At 41.7% G+C, this 20,918-nt stretch overlaps 1 protein-coding gene and 1 long non-coding RNA gene across 5 annotated transcripts in view; both read right to left on the reverse strand.

The window, feature by feature from the left end:
• Positions 1-18,250, reverse strand: part of setdb1a (SET domain bifurcated histone lysine methyltransferase 1a) — a 36,458-nt gene extending 18,208 nt beyond the window's left edge. For 2 of the 3 annotated variants that reach the window (XM_063010967.1, XM_063010965.1), the window contains exons 1-12: positions 18,059-18,250; positions 14,760-14,954; positions 12,633-12,868; positions 12,484-12,518; positions 10,913-12,401; positions 10,690-10,830; positions 8,819-9,023; positions 8,637-8,710; positions 6,868-7,058; positions 6,596-6,704; positions 4,242-4,590; positions 1,959-2,181 (exon numbers count right to left, since the gene is read on the reverse strand). In XM_063010967.1, the coding sequence (XP_062867037.1) occupies positions 1,959-2,181; positions 4,242-4,590; positions 6,596-6,704; positions 6,868-7,058; positions 8,637-8,710; positions 8,819-9,023; positions 10,690-10,830; positions 10,913-12,401; positions 12,484-12,518; positions 12,633-12,868; positions 14,760-14,950 (3,243 nt within the window). In that variant the 5' untranslated portion in view covers positions 14,951-14,954; positions 18,059-18,250. Of the gene's footprint in view, positions 1-1,958; positions 2,182-4,241; positions 4,591-6,595; positions 6,705-6,867; positions 7,059-8,636; positions 8,711-8,818; positions 9,024-10,689; positions 10,831-10,912; positions 12,402-12,483; positions 12,519-12,632; positions 12,869-14,759; positions 14,955-15,991; positions 16,037-18,058 lie in introns of those variants that run through there. The other variant, XM_063010966.1, reaches the window with a different exon arrangement.
• Positions 18,251-18,684: 434 nt separating this feature from the next.
• LOC134304861 (uncharacterized) lies at positions 18,685-20,669 on the reverse strand. 2 transcript variants are annotated; one of them, XR_010008244.1, is made up of 2 exons: positions 20,261-20,669; positions 18,685-20,042 (listed from the first exon to the last, which is right to left on the reverse strand). It is a non-coding gene; the product is annotated as an uncharacterized LOC134304861 (long non-coding RNA). The 2 variants fall into 2 exon arrangements; XR_010008238.1 differs by having other exon boundaries at positions 20,255-20,669.
• Between the last annotated feature and the right edge of the window lie 249 nt (positions 20,670-20,918).

Consider the following 20,918-nt stretch of genomic DNA (forward strand, 5'->3'; position numbering starts at 1 on the left):
CCTGTGACCAATGATGAAGGTCTAGAAGATCTCAAACAGTAGCAATAGATGAGCGATCGTCTCTGACTTTACATCTACAAGGTGGACCAACTAGGTAGGAGTGTCTAATAAAGTGGACAGTAAATGGACACAGTTTTTAAAAACTACAGCAGCGCTGCTGTGTCTAATCCACTCATACCAGTACAACACACACTAACACACCACCACCATGTCAGTGTCACTGCAGTGCTGAGAATGATCCACCACTTAAATAATACCTGCTCTGTGGTGGTCCTGTGGAGGTTCTGATCATTGCAGAACAGCATAAAAGGGGGCTAACAAAGCATGCAGAGAAACAAATGGGACTACAGTCAGTAATTGTAGAACTACAAAGCACTTCTACATGGTAAGTGGAGCTGATAAAATGGACAGCGAGTGTAGAAACAAGGAGGTGGTTTTAATGTTGATTGGTGTACATTCATTTTCTCTTACAGATTTAATAACTCAGACATATTGCAAATGATAGCATGTAATAATATATATACAGGTGCTGGTCATAAAATTAGAATATCATGAAAAAGTTGATTTATTTCAGTAATTCCATTCAAAAAGTGAAACTTGTATATTATATTCATTCATTACACACAGACTGATATATTTCAAATGTTTATTTTTTTTAATGTTGATGATTATAACTGACAACTAATGAAAACCCCAAAATCAGTATCTCAGAAAATTAGAATATTACTTAAGACCAACACAAAAAATTTTTTTTTTTTTAAATGTTGGCCAACTGAAAAGTATGAAGATGAAAAGTATGAGCATGTACAGCACTCAATACTTAGTTGGGGCTCCTTTTGCCTGGATTACTGCAGCAATGCGGTGTGGCATGGAGTCCATCAGTCTGTGGCACTGCTCAGGTGTTATGAGAGCCCAGGTTGCTCTGATAGTGGCCTTCAGCTCTTCTGAATTGTTGGGTCTGGCGTATCGCATCTTCCTCTTCACAATACCCCATACATTTTCAGGTGAGTTTGCTGGCCAGTTAAGAACAGGGATACCATGGTCCTTAAACCAGGTACTGGTAGCTTTGGCCCTGTGTGCAGGTGCCAAGTGCTGTTGGAAAATGAAATCTGCATCTCCATAAAGTTGGTCAGCAGCAGGAAGCATGAAGTGCTCTAAAACTTCCTGGTAGACGGCTGCGTTGACCTTGGACCTCAGAAAACACAGTGGACCAACACCAGCAGATGACATGGCACTTCAAACCATCACTGACTGTGGAAACTTTACACTGGACATCAAGCAACATGGATTCTGTGCCTCTCCTCTCTTCCTCCAGACTCTGGGACCTTGATTTCCAAAGGTAATGCAAAATTTACTTTCATCAGAGAACATAACTTTGGACCACTCGGTAGTCCTTTTTGTCTTTAGCCCAGGCGAGACGCTTCTGACACTGTCTCTTGTTCAAGATTGGCTTGACACAAGGAATGCGACAGCTGAAACCAATGTCTTGCATACGTCTGTGCGTGGTGGTTTTTGAAGCACTGACTCCAGCTGCAGTCCACTCTTTGTGAATCTCCCCCACATTTTTGAATGGGTTTTGTTTCACAATCCTCTCCAGGGTGCGGTTATCCCTATTGCTTGTACACTTTTTTCTACCACATCTTTTCCTTCCCTTCGCCTCTCTATTAATGTGCTTGGACACAGAGCTCTGTGAACAGCCAGCCTCTTTAGCAATGACCTTTTGTGCCTTGCCCTCCTTGTGCAAGGTGTCAATGGTCGTCTTTTGGACAACTGTCAAGTCAGCAGTCTTCCCCATGATTGTGTAGCCTACAGAACTAGACTGAGAGACCATTTAAAGGCCTTTGCAGGTGTATATATACAAGTTTCACTTTTTGAATGGAATTACTGAAATAAATCAACTTTTTCATGATATTCTAATTTTATGACCAGCACCAGTATACATATCCCGTTACACTCACCTTTCCATCCAGACGTTTTCTGGCAGTCATTCGGCGAAAACCATAGAGCAGAGGGATGAGTAGGGGATTCTGGCCATGGTGCTGATTCCTTTGGACTGGCCTGACCTGATACAGACATGCCGGGCAGCATCGATGTGGTACATACTTTAGCCGAGGCATATGGAGAGGGAAAACACTATTATGGGATGTGTTGTCTTTCTCCTCAGGGCTGGGGTACATAATGCTGCAACGGACAAGACAAATATTTATTATAGTTTTGGCTGCTATAATTTGCCAAATTAAGACAGTGAGGGCTAATATTATAATTCCTTAGTACGGATGAAGTTCTGTGCCCAGATGGTTTTTAAAGAAAGCTAGAGTCAACAACTCATGCGGGCATGACTAAATAGACATATGTCCTCTAGAGCAGTGATGTTTTGGGGCTGTCGCTGGGCAACACAGACTCCACAAATTTTCTATGGGGTTGAGGTCTGGAGACTGGCTAGGCCACTCCAGGACCTTGAAATCCTTTTTACGGAGCCACTCCTTCGTTGCCCGAGCTGTGTGTTTGGGATCATTGTCATGCTGGAAGACCCAGCCACGTTCCATCTTCAATGCTCTCACTGATGGAAGGAGGTTTTGGCTTAAAATCTCACGATACATGGCCCCGTTCATTCTTCCCTTAACACGGATCAGTCGTCCTGTCCCCTTTGCAGAAAAACAGCCCCAAAGCATGATGTTTCCACCCCCATGCTTCACAGTAGGTATGGTGTTCTTGGGTTTTTCTTCTTCCTCCAAACACGACGAGTTGAGTTTTTACCAAAAAGTTCCATTTTGGCAAACTTCAGACGGGCCTGGACATGTACTGGCTTAAGCAGGGGGACACGCCTGGCACTGCAGGATTTGAGTCCCTCTCGGCGTAGTGTGTTACTGATGGTAGCCTTTGTTACTTTGGTCCCAGCTCTCTGCAGGTCATTCATCAGGTCCCTCCGTGTAGTTCTGGGATTTTTGCTCACCGTTCTCATGATCATTTTGACCCCATGGGATCGAGGGAGATTATCAGTGGTCTTGTATGTCTTCCATTTTCTTACAATTGCTCCCACAGTCGATTTATTCACACCAACCTGCTTGCCTATTGTAGATTCACTCTTCCCAGCCTGGTGCAGGTCTACAATTTTCTTCCTGGTGTCCTTCGACAGCTCTTTGGTCTTGGCCATGGTTGAGTTTGGAGTCTGACTGTTTGAGGCTGTGGACAGGTGTCTTTTATACAGATAACGATGTCAAACAGGTGCCATTCATACAGGTAATGAGTGGAGGACAGAAGAGCTTCTTAAAGAATAAGTTACAGGTCTGTGAGTGCCAGAAATCTTGCTTGTTTGTTATTGACCAAATACTTATTTTCCACCATAATTTGCAATAAAACTGCAATTTCCTTCGGGATCAATAAAGTCTTATCTTATTTTACAAATAAATTCTTTAAAAATCCTACAATGTGATTTCCTGGATTTTTTTTTCTCATTTCGTCTCTCATAGCTGAAGTATACCTATGATGAAAATTACAGACCTCTCTCATCTTTCTAAGTAGGAGAACTTGCACAATCAGTGGCTGACTAAATACTTTTTGGCCCCACTGTATATATGTATAGTTATAGTTTTTTTTTCACCATCCACCATAGTTATAGTTACAGCTGTATAGTTACTATTTACTCATCCTTTATTACTAGTACTGTTATTACTAATATATACCTAACTAATCCTTATTATTATTATTACTGTTATTATTATAATACATATTAATTATTTTTATTAATATGCTTATTGTTATTATTGCTATTATGTATATAGTATTATGTACCTAGATATAATTTCATATATGTAAATAGCTATAGTTATAACTTTATATTCATATTAATCATAGGTATATGTTACTAATATTCTCTGGTTTTTTTTGCACAATGCTACTATTTGCACTTCTGGTAGATGCTAACTACATTTCGTTGCCTTGTACCTGTACTGAGCAATGACAATAAAGTTGAATCTATCTATCTATCTATCTATCTATCTATCTATCTATCTATCTATCTATCTATCTATCTATCTATCTATCTATCTATCTATCTATCTATCTATCTATCTATCTATCTATCTATCTATCTATCTATCTATCTATCTATCTAAATGTAATGACAGACCTTATGTGGTTGTTCTGCACAACCACATATGATATCATCAATTTCAGCGGTGCAATCAGCATCAATCGTGTATGAAATGAATCAGATAAAGTACTTCAGTAAATAAACTCACCCTGGTGAAGATAAAGGTGTTACTGTGGGCTCTGTTTGTACGGTGGGTTCAGGTTGCTTATCAGTGGCCGGTTCGGGTGCAGGCAACTTAATTCTGTTTAGGATGATCTTGGGCTGCAATACTGACTTATTTGCAGTTGATGATGATGATGATGTTGTTGACGTTGATGTTGATGATGTTGTTGATGATGACGACGATGATGATACTGATGAATCACTTTGAGAAGCAGAAGGTTTTGAGGCCGTAGTATCTGTGGTAACTGTTGTTGAGGTGGTCGCAGCTGTGGTGGAGGTGGTGGTGGTGGTGGTGGTGGCTGGCTTACTGCTCTTCTGATTTGGCATCCATCCAGCTTAGATAGAGAGAAAGAAAGAAGGTTGAAAGAAAATACAAAATTACAATGTGTTAATAAAACTGTATCTTTTTCCACAACATTAAGACACACTGGTCTAAAATAATCCAGGAAAAAAGCATGGGTCAAGTCAAGTACACAATTTACCCAGTTGTATCTTCTCTGCAGTGCTGCAGACCACTACCCTGACAGAGGAGTGTCATATCTAACAGACGCCCCCTTTGACACATAGCCAAGCACTTGTTTTCACTTGCACCAGACGGGTTTCACGCGGATCAGCATCACGTACCGAGAGTTATGCACTGATCTCTATTATTCCCTGTTTGTGTGCATATCAGTTTTACAGATAGTTTGTACATGACTGATATTTTCTGATTGTTTGTTTTAACAATATATCAGAATACCAATAAAATATAAATACATCTGATGTTTCTCTGTACCACAGCAAAGGCAACAACATCACCAAAAACAATTCTTAATTTATCAAATGCTGTACATAAAAACTACAATAACTATAAATATCATCAATTAAAAAACACTGAAATGTAAAGTTTAATGCATTTAACAAAACAGTGAATTAAACAGTTAGTGTGTCGACATATGGACTTTAAATGAAGCATCCTGAATTAATGATTCCAAAAAAGTAGAGACAGTTGGTCCACTGCAAATAAAATCAATCCATGTTTAACAGTACCTGCATTTTTGTAATCTGTACCTTCACCTTCTATTATTTATTTATTATTAGGATTTTAACATCATGTTTTACACTCTTTGGTTACATTCATGACAGGACAGGTAGTTACTGGTTACACAGGATTCATCAGTTCAAGTCAGTTCATGTCAAACACAGTCATGGACAATTTTGAATCTCCAATTTACAACCAGCATGTCTTTGGACTGTGGGAGAAAACTGGACAGAGCATGCAAACTCCACACAGAAAGGACCCGGACCGCTCCACCTTGGAATCGAACCCAGGACCGTCTTGTTGTGAGGTGACAGTGCTACCTACATTTTTCAGATGCAAAGTTCCTATTTTAATGCCTGCAACACATTCCAATACATTTCTAACAGGGGCATAAGACCAGGGATGCTGAGAAGGTCCTGGGTTCGATCCCCAGATGTGTAGAGTTTGCATGTTCTCCCCATGTCTGCATGGGTTTTCTCCGGGTGCTCCGGTTTCCGGCATGCAAGTGAGGTGAATTGGAGATACTACGGTAAATTGTCCCAGACTGTGTTCGGTATAACCTTGAGAAGTGATGAATCTTGTGTAATGAGTAACCACCGTTCCTGTCATGAATGTAACCAAAGTGTAAAACATGACGTTAAAATCCTAATAAACAAACAAACTAACAAACTAGGGATGCTGTAAAACTTCTAAAAAAAAAAAATCTACCTGTATGAAAGGTGAAGCTGTCACGATTGGGTGCTAGACTGGCTTGTCTGCAGTCCAAATCTGTCTTCTGTTTGAAACGTGTGACTAAATATTAAAAGCAATACACAACGGTGTCCCTGGTCTGTTGAGCAGGTAAACTGCCATATTAAAAAGTGGAAATCATAATTACACAACCACAACTATTGGTGTCCTCAGTTCCCAAATAATTACAGAATTGCTCATTCCTACACGTTTTTGGAACACGTTACATGTTTTTTATAACAAAATATTTAGGTTTTTACTAAAATGCTGGTTGAAAAATCATTGCTCTGTTTCCTACTGTCCCAATATTTGTACAATAAAACCAAATATACAAAAAAGTGGACATTTAATAAATGAAATTGATGCATCAGAGTTTGCAGATGGTTAATTCATGCCCATTACTTTCACAGGATTGTGGTAAGAATTACTACCAATACTAAATAGTTCAATTTAATTCTTGATGTCTTGCAATTAAATACGATTTAATAAAAAGAAATACTCAAAAGACCAGTCAAAATACTTATAATAAAGACACACCCAGGTATAGCCTGTGTGTGAGAAACAGTGCACAGAGACACATCTAACAATACCTTTGCTGATGGATTGTTCTTTTTTCTGCTCAGCCATTCGCATCTTGATCCTTTGGATCTGCTCGAGTCGATTGGAGCCCTTATACAACCACTCCTTTTCCTGATCCTTCTGAGACGTAAAAGAGAAGCAGATACAAGCTTAGCGTCTTGTCAGATATTACTGTGGGCATATGCCACTAAAAAGTTATTTGAAATATAAATATTGCATAAGCTTTTGTCCCAGTTTATATGGAAATGTGAAATATAAAACAAAAGCAACGATTGTGTCTCACCTTGTATTTGACTTCGATCAAGCTGGAATCGACCTGAGTGATGACGCAGGGTTCCATTTTGCCGTCACGCAGAGCCTTGCTTTCTTGCCCCACTCGCATCACTACAAAAATAGGGTTTGGATACGATTGCAGATATTCCTTCATCTCGTCATGCCACTCCTTGTCGTCTATGTCGTCACATACGTTAGTCACTACGGAAGAATAGAGATGGGCTAAGAAACAGACATTGTTTGTTTGATCCTTAGTGCCGTGTCAGCTGCTATGGCTATTATCATGGCTGAATAAATGGTTCCATCTTTAAAAAGTCTATATGTTTCTTTATAGGAATTCAAAACAAGAATTATATGGATTGTAATATCGATTAGGGTGTTGTTTTAGTAACTGTCAAGGTGTAGGGTTTAATTGAATGTTTTTTCATAGCTTATATGGGTTTTTTTTTTAAGTCCTATTGCTTCTAATAATTTAAGCATGCATAGGGTCTGTCCGAAAACCTAGTAAGCTCTCTACACACGCACTTTATGTCATCCTACACTCTCTCCCAAGAAGAAGTCTCAATTCTTAGATGCCTTAAAATGCTGCCTACTAAGGGGCCTTATTTCAAAGCGATAATCTGACTGAATGACGAGTGAGCATCCAACGCTTCCTTATTGGTGAAGGCGATCCCAGCATCAATTCTCATTGATTTTTAATTTGTATAAAGGTGTACAAGTGTCGTTTATTTGCAAATTCAGTCTTGTCTGTGACAATTTAACCATTTTTGGTACAGGGAGGGAGATGTTAGCTAGCATGCCAGCAAGTTGTGCCGCCTTAGCCCATTGGTCTGAGTGGCCTGAGGGTCAAATGTGTTAGCTTACTAAGCAAAAACTGAAGTGGCATAATTGCCGTAATCCCTGTCTAAGTAGTGTGTCTGAATAACCTGTTTTATAAGTCTGATGTCTTATTAGAATCGTCTCTACTTAGGCAGCTGTCTAGGTAGGCAGTAGGCAGTAAGGCAGCTCACCAGGTTTTCGAACAGACCGATAGTAGGGGGTTCTTGCTCCACAGAGGGGGCAAGTGGAGGCCTGGTCTCCCATTATCAGGTAGTTAGGAGTGAGTGTGGTGTGTCCTATATGGCATCTTGCTTAAATAATTTGGGTATTGAATTCTGTCTGTCCCTCCCCCCCTTTTTCTCCCACTTTAGCGCATCCAATTTCTACCCGTCAATCATCCTCTCACTAATGCTGGTCCCTGCTCCTGATTGGGGAGGACGAGGCTGCTCCACGCCCCCTGCGACACGTGCACAGCAATCAAACATCTTATCACCTACACTTGACGAGTGCAGTGCAGTACAGTGCTGTGTAAAGAGAGCCACACCCTCTACCGCACTCCTTTCCCAACCAGCCAGCAGAGATCGTAATCGCACTAGTCTGAGAGAGAGTCCCCATCCGGCTTAATCCCGCCCCTATCTGAACAACAGGCCAATCGTTGTTCATGTGGCCACTCAGCCTCAGCCGGCAGGCAGAGCCGGGATTCGATACGATGTATTCGAGATTTCAGCTCTGCTGAACAGCGTGTGTTTTTACAGCTGCGCCACCTGAGCTTCTATTCTGTCTGTTCTTATAGTAGGATGGATCTTATAAAGTGTCCTATACTTTTTACCAAGCTTCTGCGGTGTATGCTTTTATGGCTGGTCTGAGATCAGATGGTGGGTAGGGACATTGTTGGAGCGGGGTAGTTACGGCTTGCTTTGCTATTAAGTAAGATGAATGTGTATTCATTTTCTCACTTACCTGGCTTACAGACCAGATGCAGATCTGGTAGGGCAATATAGGCTGAATGACCATCATCAAAAAACACCAAGAACCTGAAACATTCAAGACAATCGTTAGCTATTAGTAACAGCTAATGCCAAAACAGAAGTGAGAAACAGCCCACATGGTACAAAATGTTCTTTTAAAATCTTCAAACCCACCTCATCCGGTTTTTACGATCCGGCATCTCGGCCACTATAGCGGCAAGGAACCATGACTGGTCCAGCTCTTTGTAGCTTGCCACAACTCGACATCCCACGGACAGATCCTTTAGCAAAGGAGGCCCTACGCATGCCAGGTGATGAGCAGATAACACACTCTTGCCTTTATTCCCTTCAAACAGGACCTTATACCTAGGACCAGTCTCTGAAAAAGGGGAAAAAGAAAATAGCTAAATAATGTTGACTTACTTTTAGCATCATCGAACAAAACTAGATATAAGATAGAACATTGGTCAGTTTGCGTGTCCTCAGATGACATGAAATGCCTCAGCATTCACAGTAGTCCCATATCATGATGCTCCCAGCTACATACTACATATTACAGAAGGTATGGTGTTCTTCTTTGACCAGTGTTGCGATTAGTCCAAATGCTCGAGTGCACATTTAGATGCGCATCTCTTTGATGCTTTTTAGTAGATACGTTTTATGTGGGGTGTCAGAACAAAGACGAACGCTGTAAGGTAGCCTAGCAGTTAAGGTACCGGGCTAGTAATCAGAAGGTTGCTGGTTCAAGCCCCACCACCACCAGGTTGCCACTGTTGGGTCCCTAAGCAAGGCCCTTAACCCTTAATTGCTCTAATTGTATTTAGTCATACTGGTAAATGCTGCAATTGTAAATGCAACGCAGTGCATTGCTTATTGCGTATTGTGTTAATATTGTTCCTGCAGCATTAAGGTTAAATATTGAATATTTCCAAGTGTAAACCATTTGCAGGTGTAAACTTGTGTTTGAGTGGGCAATTCATAAAGCATAACACTTAAAAATAGGTATTTAAAAGTATCGGGTCACCTACAGATTACACCAACAGGGGCTTTGAACATCCCATTCTAAATCCATTGGCATTAATATGGAGTTGATCCCTGCTTTGCAGCTATAACAGCTTCCACCCTTCTGGAAAGGCTTTACTCAAGATTTTGAAGTGTGGGAATTTTTGCCCATTCAATCAGAGAAAACACCTATCCGTGAAGCCATGAACAACTGAATTCAAAGATTAAGAGGTGTGTCCTGAATAGCTGACCAAATACTACACCATATACACCGATCAACCATAACATTAAAACCACCTCCTTGTTTCTACACTCACTGTCCATTTTATCAGCTCCACTTACCATATAGAAGCACTTTGTAGTTCTACAATTACTGACTGTAGTCCATCTGTTTCTCTACTTACTTTTTAAGCCTGCAGTCACCCTGTTCCTTAATGGTCAGGACCCCCACAGGACCACTACAGAGCAGGTATTATTTTGGTGGTGGATCACTCAGCACTGCAGTGACACCAAAAAAATATAGAGCCAACAGCGCCCCGTGAGCAGCGTCCTTTGACCACTGATGAAGGTCTAGAAGATGACCAACTCAAACAGCAGCAATAGATGAGCGATCGTCTCTGACTTTGCATCTACAAGGTGGACCAACTAGGTAGGAGTGTCTAATAGAGTGGACAGTGAGTGGACACGGTATTTAAAAACTGCGGTATCTGATCCACTCATACTAGCACAACATACTACACACTAACACACCACCACCATGTCAGTGTCACTGCAGTGCTGAGAATGATCCACCACCTGAATAATATCTACTCTGTGCTGGTTCTGTGAGGGTCCTGACCATTGAAGAACAGGGTGAAAAGGGGCTAACAAAGCATGCAGAGCAACAGATGGACTACAGTCAGTAATTGTAGAACTACAAAGTGCTTCTATATGGTAAGTGGAGCTGATAAAATGGACAGTGAGTGTAGAAACAAGGAGGTGGATTTAATCTTATGGCTTTCTTACATTACAGGACTTTAACTACATCATCCACAAAGCCTTACCGGTTGTTTTAATGTCTAAAATTGTGCCTTGATGCCATGTTTTAGTCCTCCGCTTTCCAAGAATGCTCATATTGACCTTCAGCTCTATCTCCTGCTGAACGCTGGCAGGTACAGCTGCTGGGACGGATGACGTCTCAGAACCTGGGAAGAACCATGATAAAAAGAAACAGGAGTTACAAAAGATCAAGCAAAGCCAAACCAGACAAATAAAAAAATCTTGTACCTTCTTTATTATTTGAAAGACTATCAGAGGCTGAATTAACTGTGGTGGAGGTACCAGGCTGAGTGCTGGTTACAGGACTGGAGGTCTGTGTTTTAATATTAGGCGTCTGACTGGCGCTTGCTTCAGTGTTGCCTTGGTTAGGATCATCAGATTTCTCTGTGGGTTTAGTTTTAACAGTGGTGCTGGAGGATGTGGAGGCACTGCTTGTTGTAGAATTGGATGGTCCATTGCTGGGTTCAGGACTTGGAGTGCTTGACGGTTCATTGCTGGGTACTGGAAGATTGCTGGAAGAGCTTGATGGCCCTGATGGCTTGATGCTGGCTTTGGGACTGGCCGAGCGCAAAGATTTCTTGGTAAGTTTTGGACTGGTCGTGTTTGATGGTTCATGGGTCGATTTGGGAATGGTAGACTGTACAGTGTTTTTGCCCGTTTTGGGGCTGGCAGACTTTAATGGCTTGTTGCTGGGCGTAGGACTAAAAGAGCTTGACGTTTTTTTGCTAGGTGTGGGACTGACAGATTTAGTCTTTTTTTTCTTGGTTTCAAAAATGCTATAGACTGCAGGTGTATTACTGGATTTGGTACTGGAAGAGACTAAAGGATCCTTGCTAGGTTTGGGATTAACAGAGCCTGAATGTTCATTGCTGGGTTCAGGAATGTCAGATCCTGAATGGTCGTTGCTGGGTTCGGGACTGGCAGAGTCTACGAGTTCATTTCTGGGTTTGGGACTGGCAGAGCTTGGGGGTTCATTTCTGGGTTTGGGATTAGCAGAGCTTGGGGGTTCATTGCTGGGCTTGAGATTGGCAGAGCTGGGTTTGGGACCTGCAGGGCTTGAAGGATTAATGCCTGGCTTGAGACTGGCCAAGTCTGAAGACTTGTCAACGGGTTTGGGATCAGCAGATCTAGAACGCCTGTCAGTGGGTTTGGGATCGGCAGATCTAGAACGCCTGTCAGTGGGTTTGGAATTGGCAGAGCTTGAAGGCTCGTTGGGTTTGGATCTGGGAGAGCTTAAAGATTTTTTGCTGGGTTTGGAACCACTATGCTTCAACTTTTTAATACCTTCAGTTTTGTTTTTAACATGTGTAGTGGAGCTTGTGTGGCTAGAGACGGGTCTTTGGTCGGGTAAGTCAGTTTCTGATGATCCAGTACCAGAATTCCCTGAGAGTCTGGACGTTTGGGTGAACGACCCTGACTGTGAAACAGAACCCTCTGTACTGCACGTGGGTGCAAAGTGAGTGGTTGAATCTGTGGCTACTACAGGGGAGGCTATAGATGATCCATCAGAAAGAGGGGAAGAATCTTTGTGTGCTGGATTAGTAGTGGGTACAGTCGGTACAGTCGGTTTAGCAAGACTCTGGTGAGATCTGGAGGGTGTGATAGACTTCGTTTTAGCCTGAGGGTTAACGAACGCAGGCCTTTTGGCTGCCCGAACTAACGTCTTCTCAGAAGATCCAGGAGACTGCATGCCAGCAGGTGACTTCTCCTGACAGAGCTAGAAGAGAGATCGAAACGTTAGGAGCATTTTTAAACATGACTGTATGGTTGTGAGCGATGTCCAGAGTACTTCCTCTCACCTCTCGCTCATCTCTTGCTGTTTCATTAGCAGCAGCTGAAATGAAGGACATACAATTACAGGTCAAAAAGATCCAGAAAACACACTTACATTTTGATTCACATCTCTAGGTGTTTATTGCTTTTAAAAAAAAAAAAGAAAGTGTCATACCACCCAAATCAATAACGACATAGTCATCGTCCACATCAGCTGTATCGTCCTCCCCCATATCAGCTGGATCGTCGTCGTCGTTGTTCTCCTCCTCTCGACTTCCAGGTTCATCCTGAACATGAATGACATTTTCTGTGGATTTGGCTCCCTCTTCTTCCTCCGAGTCCGTGTCATGATACTCCAATCCCAGCATTCCATAAAGGCCTTTCATTACAGACTCGCACTCAAGGACCGACCTGATTCAAAACACAAAATGAGCCGAATTTGTGAAGACAAAATTCACTAACTGAATTGGCTATACATTATATTAACAATATCATAACATAAATAAATAAAAAAGAAATGTGGACCATAATACTGTTGGCTTACAATTCTATTTGATTCATCACCCTTCAATCAATCCACAGCACCCTCAATATTCTGATTAAAATTGATATGAAGAATGAATGAATGATAAAGATACACTATAGAATATACACTGATCAGCAATAACAATGTCACTGTCCATTTTATCAGCTCCACTTACCATATAGAAGCACTTTGTAGTTCTACAGTTACTGACTGTAGTCCATCTGTTTCTCTGCATGCTTTGCTAGCCCCCTTTCATGCTGTTCTGCAATGGTCAGGACTCTCCCAGGACCACTACAGAGCAGGTATTATTTAGGTGGTGGGTCATTCGCAGCACTGCAGTGACACTGACATGGTGGTGGTGCGTTAGTGTGTGTTGTGCTGGTTTGAGTGGATCAGACATACCGTGTCCACTCACTGTCCACTCTATTAGACACTCCTACCTAGTTGGTCCACCTTGTAGATGTAAAGTCAGAGATGATCGCTCATCTATTGCTGCTGTTTGAGTTGGTCATCTTCTAGACCTTCATCAGTGGTCACAGGACGCTGCCCACGGGGCGCTGTTGGCTGGTGGACTATTCTCAGTCCAGCAGCATTGCTGTGTCTGATCCGTTCATACCAGCACAACACACACTAACACACCAGCACCATGTCATTGTCGCTGCAGTGCTGAGAATGATCCACCACCTAAGTAATAACTGCTCTGTAGTGGTCCTGACCATTTAAGAACAGGGTGAAAGCAGGTTAAAAAGATATGTAGAAAAACAGATGGACTACAGTCAGTAATTGTAGAACTACAAAGTGCTTCTATGTGGTAAGTGGAGCTGATAAGACAGTGAGTGTAGAAACAAGGAGGTGGTTTTAATGTTATGGCTCATCTTTTAACCACCGCTTTATTTAACTCAGGGTTGCAGTGGGTACAGTTCACTGGGCGAAGGATAGGAAATACCCTGGACAGGTCACCAGTCCATCACAGGGAAAACACACACACATTCATACCCAGGACAGTTTTTAAGTAGCTTTAATAAACCTGACTGCATGTCTTTGGATCGTGGGGGCAAACCGGAGCTCCCGAAAGGAAACCCACAAGGACACGGGGAGAACATGCAAACTCCACATAGAAAAGACCCATTAGCTCCACCTGAGAATCAAACCCAGGAACTTCTTGCTTTGAGGCGACAGTGCTTTGCATTCCTTTTTTGCACATTCTGTATTAAAGTGTGCACCCCTAGTGTGAGGGTAATCATTTGGGAATTACTGTAGTCTTTTTGTGCATGTTTACATCATAGGCATTGCATGACTTGTCATGTTTATAACTATGTTTCGCGCACACACACACACACACACACACACACACACACACACACACACACACACACACACACACACACACACACAAGCAGTTTTGCATTTAAACTAATAAAATAATCATAAAAGAGGTCAGGTTACATACAATGCTTGTTCTGACCTCTGGTGTTCAAACAGTGCAACTGCATTAAATATCATTTACCAGGCCAGTGATAGCTCAGTGGTTAAGGTACTGGACTAGTAAACACAAGGTTGCCGGTTCAAGCCCCGCCACCACCAAGTTGCCACTGTTGGGTCCTTGAGCAAGGCCCTTAACCCTCAATTGCTCATTGTGTTCAGCTCATTGTGTAAGTCGCTTTGGATAAAAGCGTCTGCTAAATGCTGAAAATGTAAATTTACAGACCTGAGTGGCACATCTCCAACATCTACCAACATCTATTTTTTTTGTCTTGTTATGAATTTGGCTCTTACTCGCAGGCATTGCTGTACAGCATTCGGTTGTAGGTGGCCTCCATTTCTTTCTGCTTCACCCACTCCTCCACCTGCGCCAGCTGCGCCTGCCTCCGCACCAGCCGCTCGTCCTTATCCACCTGTGTCCGAACCCAGCGCTGCAGCTCCTCCCCAGTCACGTTCAACTCCTCGTTCTTGTCGTTATTCATCATGACACTGGGCGTGCACACACACATGCAGAAGATAAATACAGACAGGTCAGAGATGGTATTAATAGCAATAAATCATTACGGTCCTAGCCGGGTGTCCACACAGACACGATTTGTTATGCCCTGTGATGAATGTGTGCAGCATGGGGTTTCACATTCTCTTGTTGAAAAAGGCATTGACGTCCCTGGAAAAAATGTCATCTTGAAGGCAGCACATGATGCTCTAAAATCTTAATGTATTTTTCTGCATTAATGCTGCCATCACAGAAATGTACATTACCTGACACAGACCCTGGCTTTTGGACTGGCTGCTGATAACAGCAACAGGTTTGGATGGTCCTTTTCGTCTTTGGTATGGAGCACAAAGCATCCATTTCTTCCAAAAATCATCTGACCACAATACACGTTTCCACTGTGTGATGGTCCATCTTTATTGATATGAACTACCTTCTGGACCTAATGGCTTGTAACTTAAACACTTGGTGGGTAGCACTGTCACCGTGCAGCAGGAAGGTCCTTGGTACGATTCCCAGGTGGTGCGGCCCAGGTCCTTTCTGTATGGAGTTTGTATGTTCTCCTTGTGTCTGCGTGGGTTTCCTCCAGGTACTCTGGTTTCCTCCCACAGTCCAAAGACATGCAGTCAGGTTAATTAAAGCTACTAAAAATTGTCCTGGGTATGAATATGTGTGTGTGTTAGTGGTTAAGGTACTGGACTAGTAATCAGATGGTTGCCGGTTCAAGCCCCACCACTTGAACCAGCCACTATTGGGCCCTTGAGCATAACCCTTAACCCTTAATTGCTTTAGATTGTATACGGTCACAACTGTAAGTCGCTTTGGATAAAAGCGTCCGCTAAATGCCGATAATGTAAATGTAATGTTTGCCCTGTGATGGACTGGCGACCTGTCTGGGGTGTTTCCTGCCTTTCACCCAGTGAACTGTACCCACCGCAAGCCTGAGTAGGATAAAGCAAAGGTAAAACAGAGGATAAGAGAATTAATGAACGTTTCCCTATACAAGATCTTTGTGATTCACATCAATCACCTGTTCTTGTGTACATTCTATTTGAGGTGATGGACAGCACTGTCGCCTCACAGCAAGAAGATGCTGGGTTCGACCCCCAGGTGGGGCGGTCCTTTCTGTGTGGAGTTTGCATGTTCTCCCCATGTCCTTATGGGTTTTCTCCAGGAGATCCGGTTTCCTCCTACAGTACAAGGTGTCCATGACTGTGTTTTACATTAAACTTGTGTACTGATGAATCTTGTGTAACGAGTGACTACCGTGTCTAACATGAACCCTAATGAATAAATACACTGCCTGGCCACAAAAAGGTCACACACTCTAATATTTCGTTGGACCGCCTTTAGCTTTGATTACGGCACGCATTCGCTGTGGCATCGTTCCCACAAGCTTCTGCAATGTCACAACATTTATTTCTGTCCAGAGTTGCATTAAATTTTTTCCCCCAACATCTTGTATTGATGATGGGAGATTTGGACCACTGTGCCAAGTCTTCTCCAGCACATCCCAAAGATTCTCAATGGGGTTCAGGTCTGGACTCGGTGGTGGCCAATCCATGTGTGAAAATGTCTTTCACAATTTGAGCCAGATGAATCCTGACATTGTCATCTTGGAACATGCCTGTGCCATCAGGGAAGAAAAAATCCATTGATGGAATAACCTGGTGGTTCGGTATATTCAGGTAGTCAGCTGACCTCATTCTTTGGGCACATAACGTTGCTGAACCCAGACCTGACCGACTGCAGCAACCCCAGATCATAGCACTGCCCCCACAGGCTTGTACGGTAGGCACTAGGGATGGTGGGTGCATCACTTCAGCCGCCTCTCTTCTTACCCTGATGCACCCATCACTCTGGAACAGGGTAAATCTGGACTCATCAGACCACATGACCTTCTTCCATTGCTCCAGAGTTCGATCTTTATGCTCCCTAGCAAATTGAAGCCGTGTTTGCCGGTTAGCCTCACTGACAAGTGGTTTTCTTAAGGCTACACAGCTGTTTAGTCCCAATCCCTTGAGTTCCCTTTGCATTGTGCGTGTGGAAATGCTCTTACTTTCACTATTAAACATCCCTGAGTTCTACTGTAGTTTTTCTACCATTTGATTTCACCAAACGTTTAAGTGATCGCCGATCACGATCATTCAAGATTTTTTTCCGACCACATTCCTTCCTCGAAGATGATGTTTCCCCCCCACTGTCCTTCCACTTTTTAATCATGCGCTGGACAGTTCTTAACCCGATTTTAGTAGTTTCAGCTTCTCCTTAGATGTTTTCTCTGCTTGATGCATGCCAATAATTTGACCCTTCTGAAACAGATTAACATCTTTTCCACGACCACAGGATGTGTCTTTCCACATGGTTGTTTAACAAATGAGAAGCTACACACTGCATCACTTAGGGTTAAATAACTTGTTGCCAGCTGAAACATAATCACACATGCAGTAATTATCCAGTGGGAGGCTCTTACCTATTTGCTTAGTTAAATCCAGATGGTGAGCTTTTTTTTTTTGGCCAGGCAGTGTAAATAATAGTATTTGAGGGGGTTATGTCATACCCTCTATGGCCACTAGGGGGGGGTCTTATTTAGCCCAGAATTTCCCTCGTGGTAAATGGAAAGACAACAAGTTTGTACAAGCGTGTAGTTTCAGCTGTTATTATGATTCAAGACTTTCAAGATATTTGTGCTTTGTAGTTTGACACTGTCAAAAATATTTGGACAGAAAAATTAAGACTGTGTATAAACTTTAGACAGGAGTAGACAAACATGCAGAGGAGACGCTGAGTCCAGCAATGGCGTCTCACAATAAAACGCTGAAGCATTATGTACAACTTAAACCATGACCTTTTTCTACAGGAATTAATACCAGAGATACACTTCTATATAACGTACAAGTACAACTTTTTAAATTAGATATAATATAGCAGCTAGCTTAGTTAGCACACCCGTCTAAGCATGTAAACATAACAAGGCGCTGGTGCAGCTGTTCACCTAATAAACACACATTTCACAATTAATTCGGACATTATTCATCATGTCGTGTTAATAAAAAAACCTGGTGAGTTTAGTTCTGTACAAAAAACAGTAAATTACCTTCAGTACTTCGTCTGCGTCGTAAATCAACCGCCCTGCACTATAGAAACTCTTCAGCTTTAAGAAGAACCTGTCAGATCATTGTATCTCATCACTCGCTGTGTGTTCGCTCTTTTAGACCGAAGTGGAACCGGTTCCGAGACAAACCCAGTAGATTTTCATTTTGGTTCGGGCGCCGCTACATGGTTTCAAATTTGCTACTGTGCGGAAGCGTCCAATAGAGGTGTTAACTCTTCCTACCCGTATTCCGGACAGACTCCGCCCCCTGACCCGGCGGATAGTAAACGGTGACGCCCTTTTCACAGAGCCCGATGACGTATTTCCGGTTTCATTTAGCAGGGTAAACAAAGCGCCGCTGTAATGGAGTTCACTGCGTCTCTGCATAATGTTTGTTGAAATATTGAATTTTGCCTTAAAAAATGTACATAAACCAGCACTGAGAATATATTTAGACATTTGTTTGTAGTAATTTGTTTTTAAGTGCACAAAAAGAAACATTTTACCCTTAAATGCACTTCAAAAATAAACATGTTCACTGAGACAATATTAATATTGTGTTCTAAAGAATGCATTTGTTTTAATAACCGTAACTGAATTGACAAACAAACAAAAGGCACAGAGTAAAAGAAGGTTAAAATGTATTTGATTTATTATATTAGTAAATATTTATAAAAGTATGCAAACTTGAATTACTTAAATTCATTAAAATGATCATCTTAATTCATGAAACATTTTTCCATATCCAGTGTTGTTTCAACAGAAGCAACATCAACATACAAAAACATCCTCTAGACAATAACCATAACACCTGAACAACTAACCATAGAGAAACCATATTTGCTTGAGGGAGAGTCAAGTCAAGTCACCTTTATTTCTATAACACATTTAAAAGACAACCAAAGTGCTGTACATTAAAATCAAGTATAAATAACACTCAACTATGCATATAACATTTAACAAATCATTAACATACATACAAAATAACATACATACGCACCAACATATAAATCAAATAAAACCACTAAAACAAAGATGGCTATGACAACCCAAAAAATATTAAAAACTTATTCATTAAGAAGACTCAAATGCCAAAGAAAACAAATAAGTTTTTTAATTTGACTTAAAGGCATCTATTGTGTGGGACTCCTTTATGAAAAGTGGAAGACTATTCCAGAGTCTTGGGGCAGCTACAGAAAAGGCCCTGTCACCCTTAAACCTCATTTGAGAACGTGGAATAGCTAAGAGCAGTTGGTTAGAGGATCGTAGAGCTCACGGAGTGGAGTAAACACAGAGAAGGTCAACGATATAGCTCGGAGCCAAGCCATGTAAAGCCTTAAAAACAAATAATAGAACTTTAAATTCTATCCTATATTTGACTGGTAACCAATGCAATGATGCAAGTATGGGGGTAATGCTCTCCCTTTTCTTGGTACCGGTCAGGAGCCTCGCGGCTGCATTTTGAACCAGCTGTAGACGTGACAAGCTTGACTGACTGATTCCCAAGTACAGTGAATTGCAAAAATCGATACGCGAGGAAATAAAAGCATGCACTACTGTTTCCAAATCATTAAAAGAAAGGATACTTTTCATTTTAGCAATGTTCCTAAGTTGAAAGAAACTAGCTCTCACAACAGCATTAACTTGTTTCTCAAACTTAAGAGCGGGATCAAAAATGACACCCAGATTTTTTACATGGCTATTTACATGGCCCCAGATCATTAGCTATGGCCCTGAGTGGTTGAGAAAAGTGATGAAAAGGTTTAAGCATGTAAGCAGAGTTTTGTACAAAGTAAATTAGAAAAAATACATGAATCTGAACTGAAATATTCTAGAACCTGAAAATGACTTATTGAATTGTTATTATTATTGAAATAATTCAGCTTAGGTTGGTCTGTCAGAAACAGAATCTGCTTTATTTCATTCTCCAGCTCCATCACCTTGTGCTCCAGCTCCTGTATCCTTGCAGATGCAGCATCCACTGCACCTGTGACAAAAGAAGGAACACATTACATTACTATATTCTTTTACATTAAATATCTAAAATGAAGTCAAATGATGTGCTGGACATTCGTTCAGGCTATATTCTAGACTCTTTAGACTGTTATTCAGGAAGTATTGCATCTTTACACTGTTATTCAGATAAATATAGTATCTTTAGACTGTTATATTGGTATATTTAGTTGTAATGTTACTCACCACCACCGGGAGACGGAGGATGCCAGTAATCATGCTCCATAACATTAGCCATAGGCTCATTTAGCATAGCTCCCGGTTCCTGCTCGTCTCTCTCTTCCGTTGCGGCTTCGATGTTAAAACCGAGGCGAGCACTTGCCCTCTTGTATGGTGCCTGACGATCCTTCCGACTCCCAAAATCATTCCAGGCAAATCGCGATGGAACCGATCTCTTTCTAAGTCTAACTCTGCTCCCTCCCTCTTTCACATACACCTCCTCAGGCTTGAAGTGCAGGCTACACACATACGTACTGCCACGCAGAATAGTACATTTGGCACCTTCTTCTCTCCTAATTGCAGTAATCCATTTAAGGCGTAAATGTACATTTTTGGGGAAGACGTGAAAATTTCAATGTGGATGTTTTCTTTTATTCTTAGAGCAAAAAGGTACGCTACAGTAGCACTTGCTATGCTGCTCCATTTAACCGGTACGGCTAAGCTGCACTGTTTACCCTGCTATTTTTTACTTCCGCATTCCAAACCCGGAAATGTGAAAAGGGCCTGCACCTCCAGCACATTCATGACTGTAAATAAAATGAATTTAATATAATATAATGATTTAAAAAATTAAACCTACCTAAAATATCCTTTCGGTTTGATCAGCAAAGTTTTGGGCTGCACGAATAAG

Source organism: Trichomycterus rosablanca, chromosome 2 (assembly GCF_030014385.1).
Source record: "Trichomycterus rosablanca isolate fTriRos1 chromosome 2, fTriRos1.hap1, whole genome shotgun sequence".
NCBI classification, from domain to species: Eukaryota; Metazoa; Chordata; class Actinopteri; order Siluriformes; family Trichomycteridae; genus Trichomycterus; species Trichomycterus rosablanca.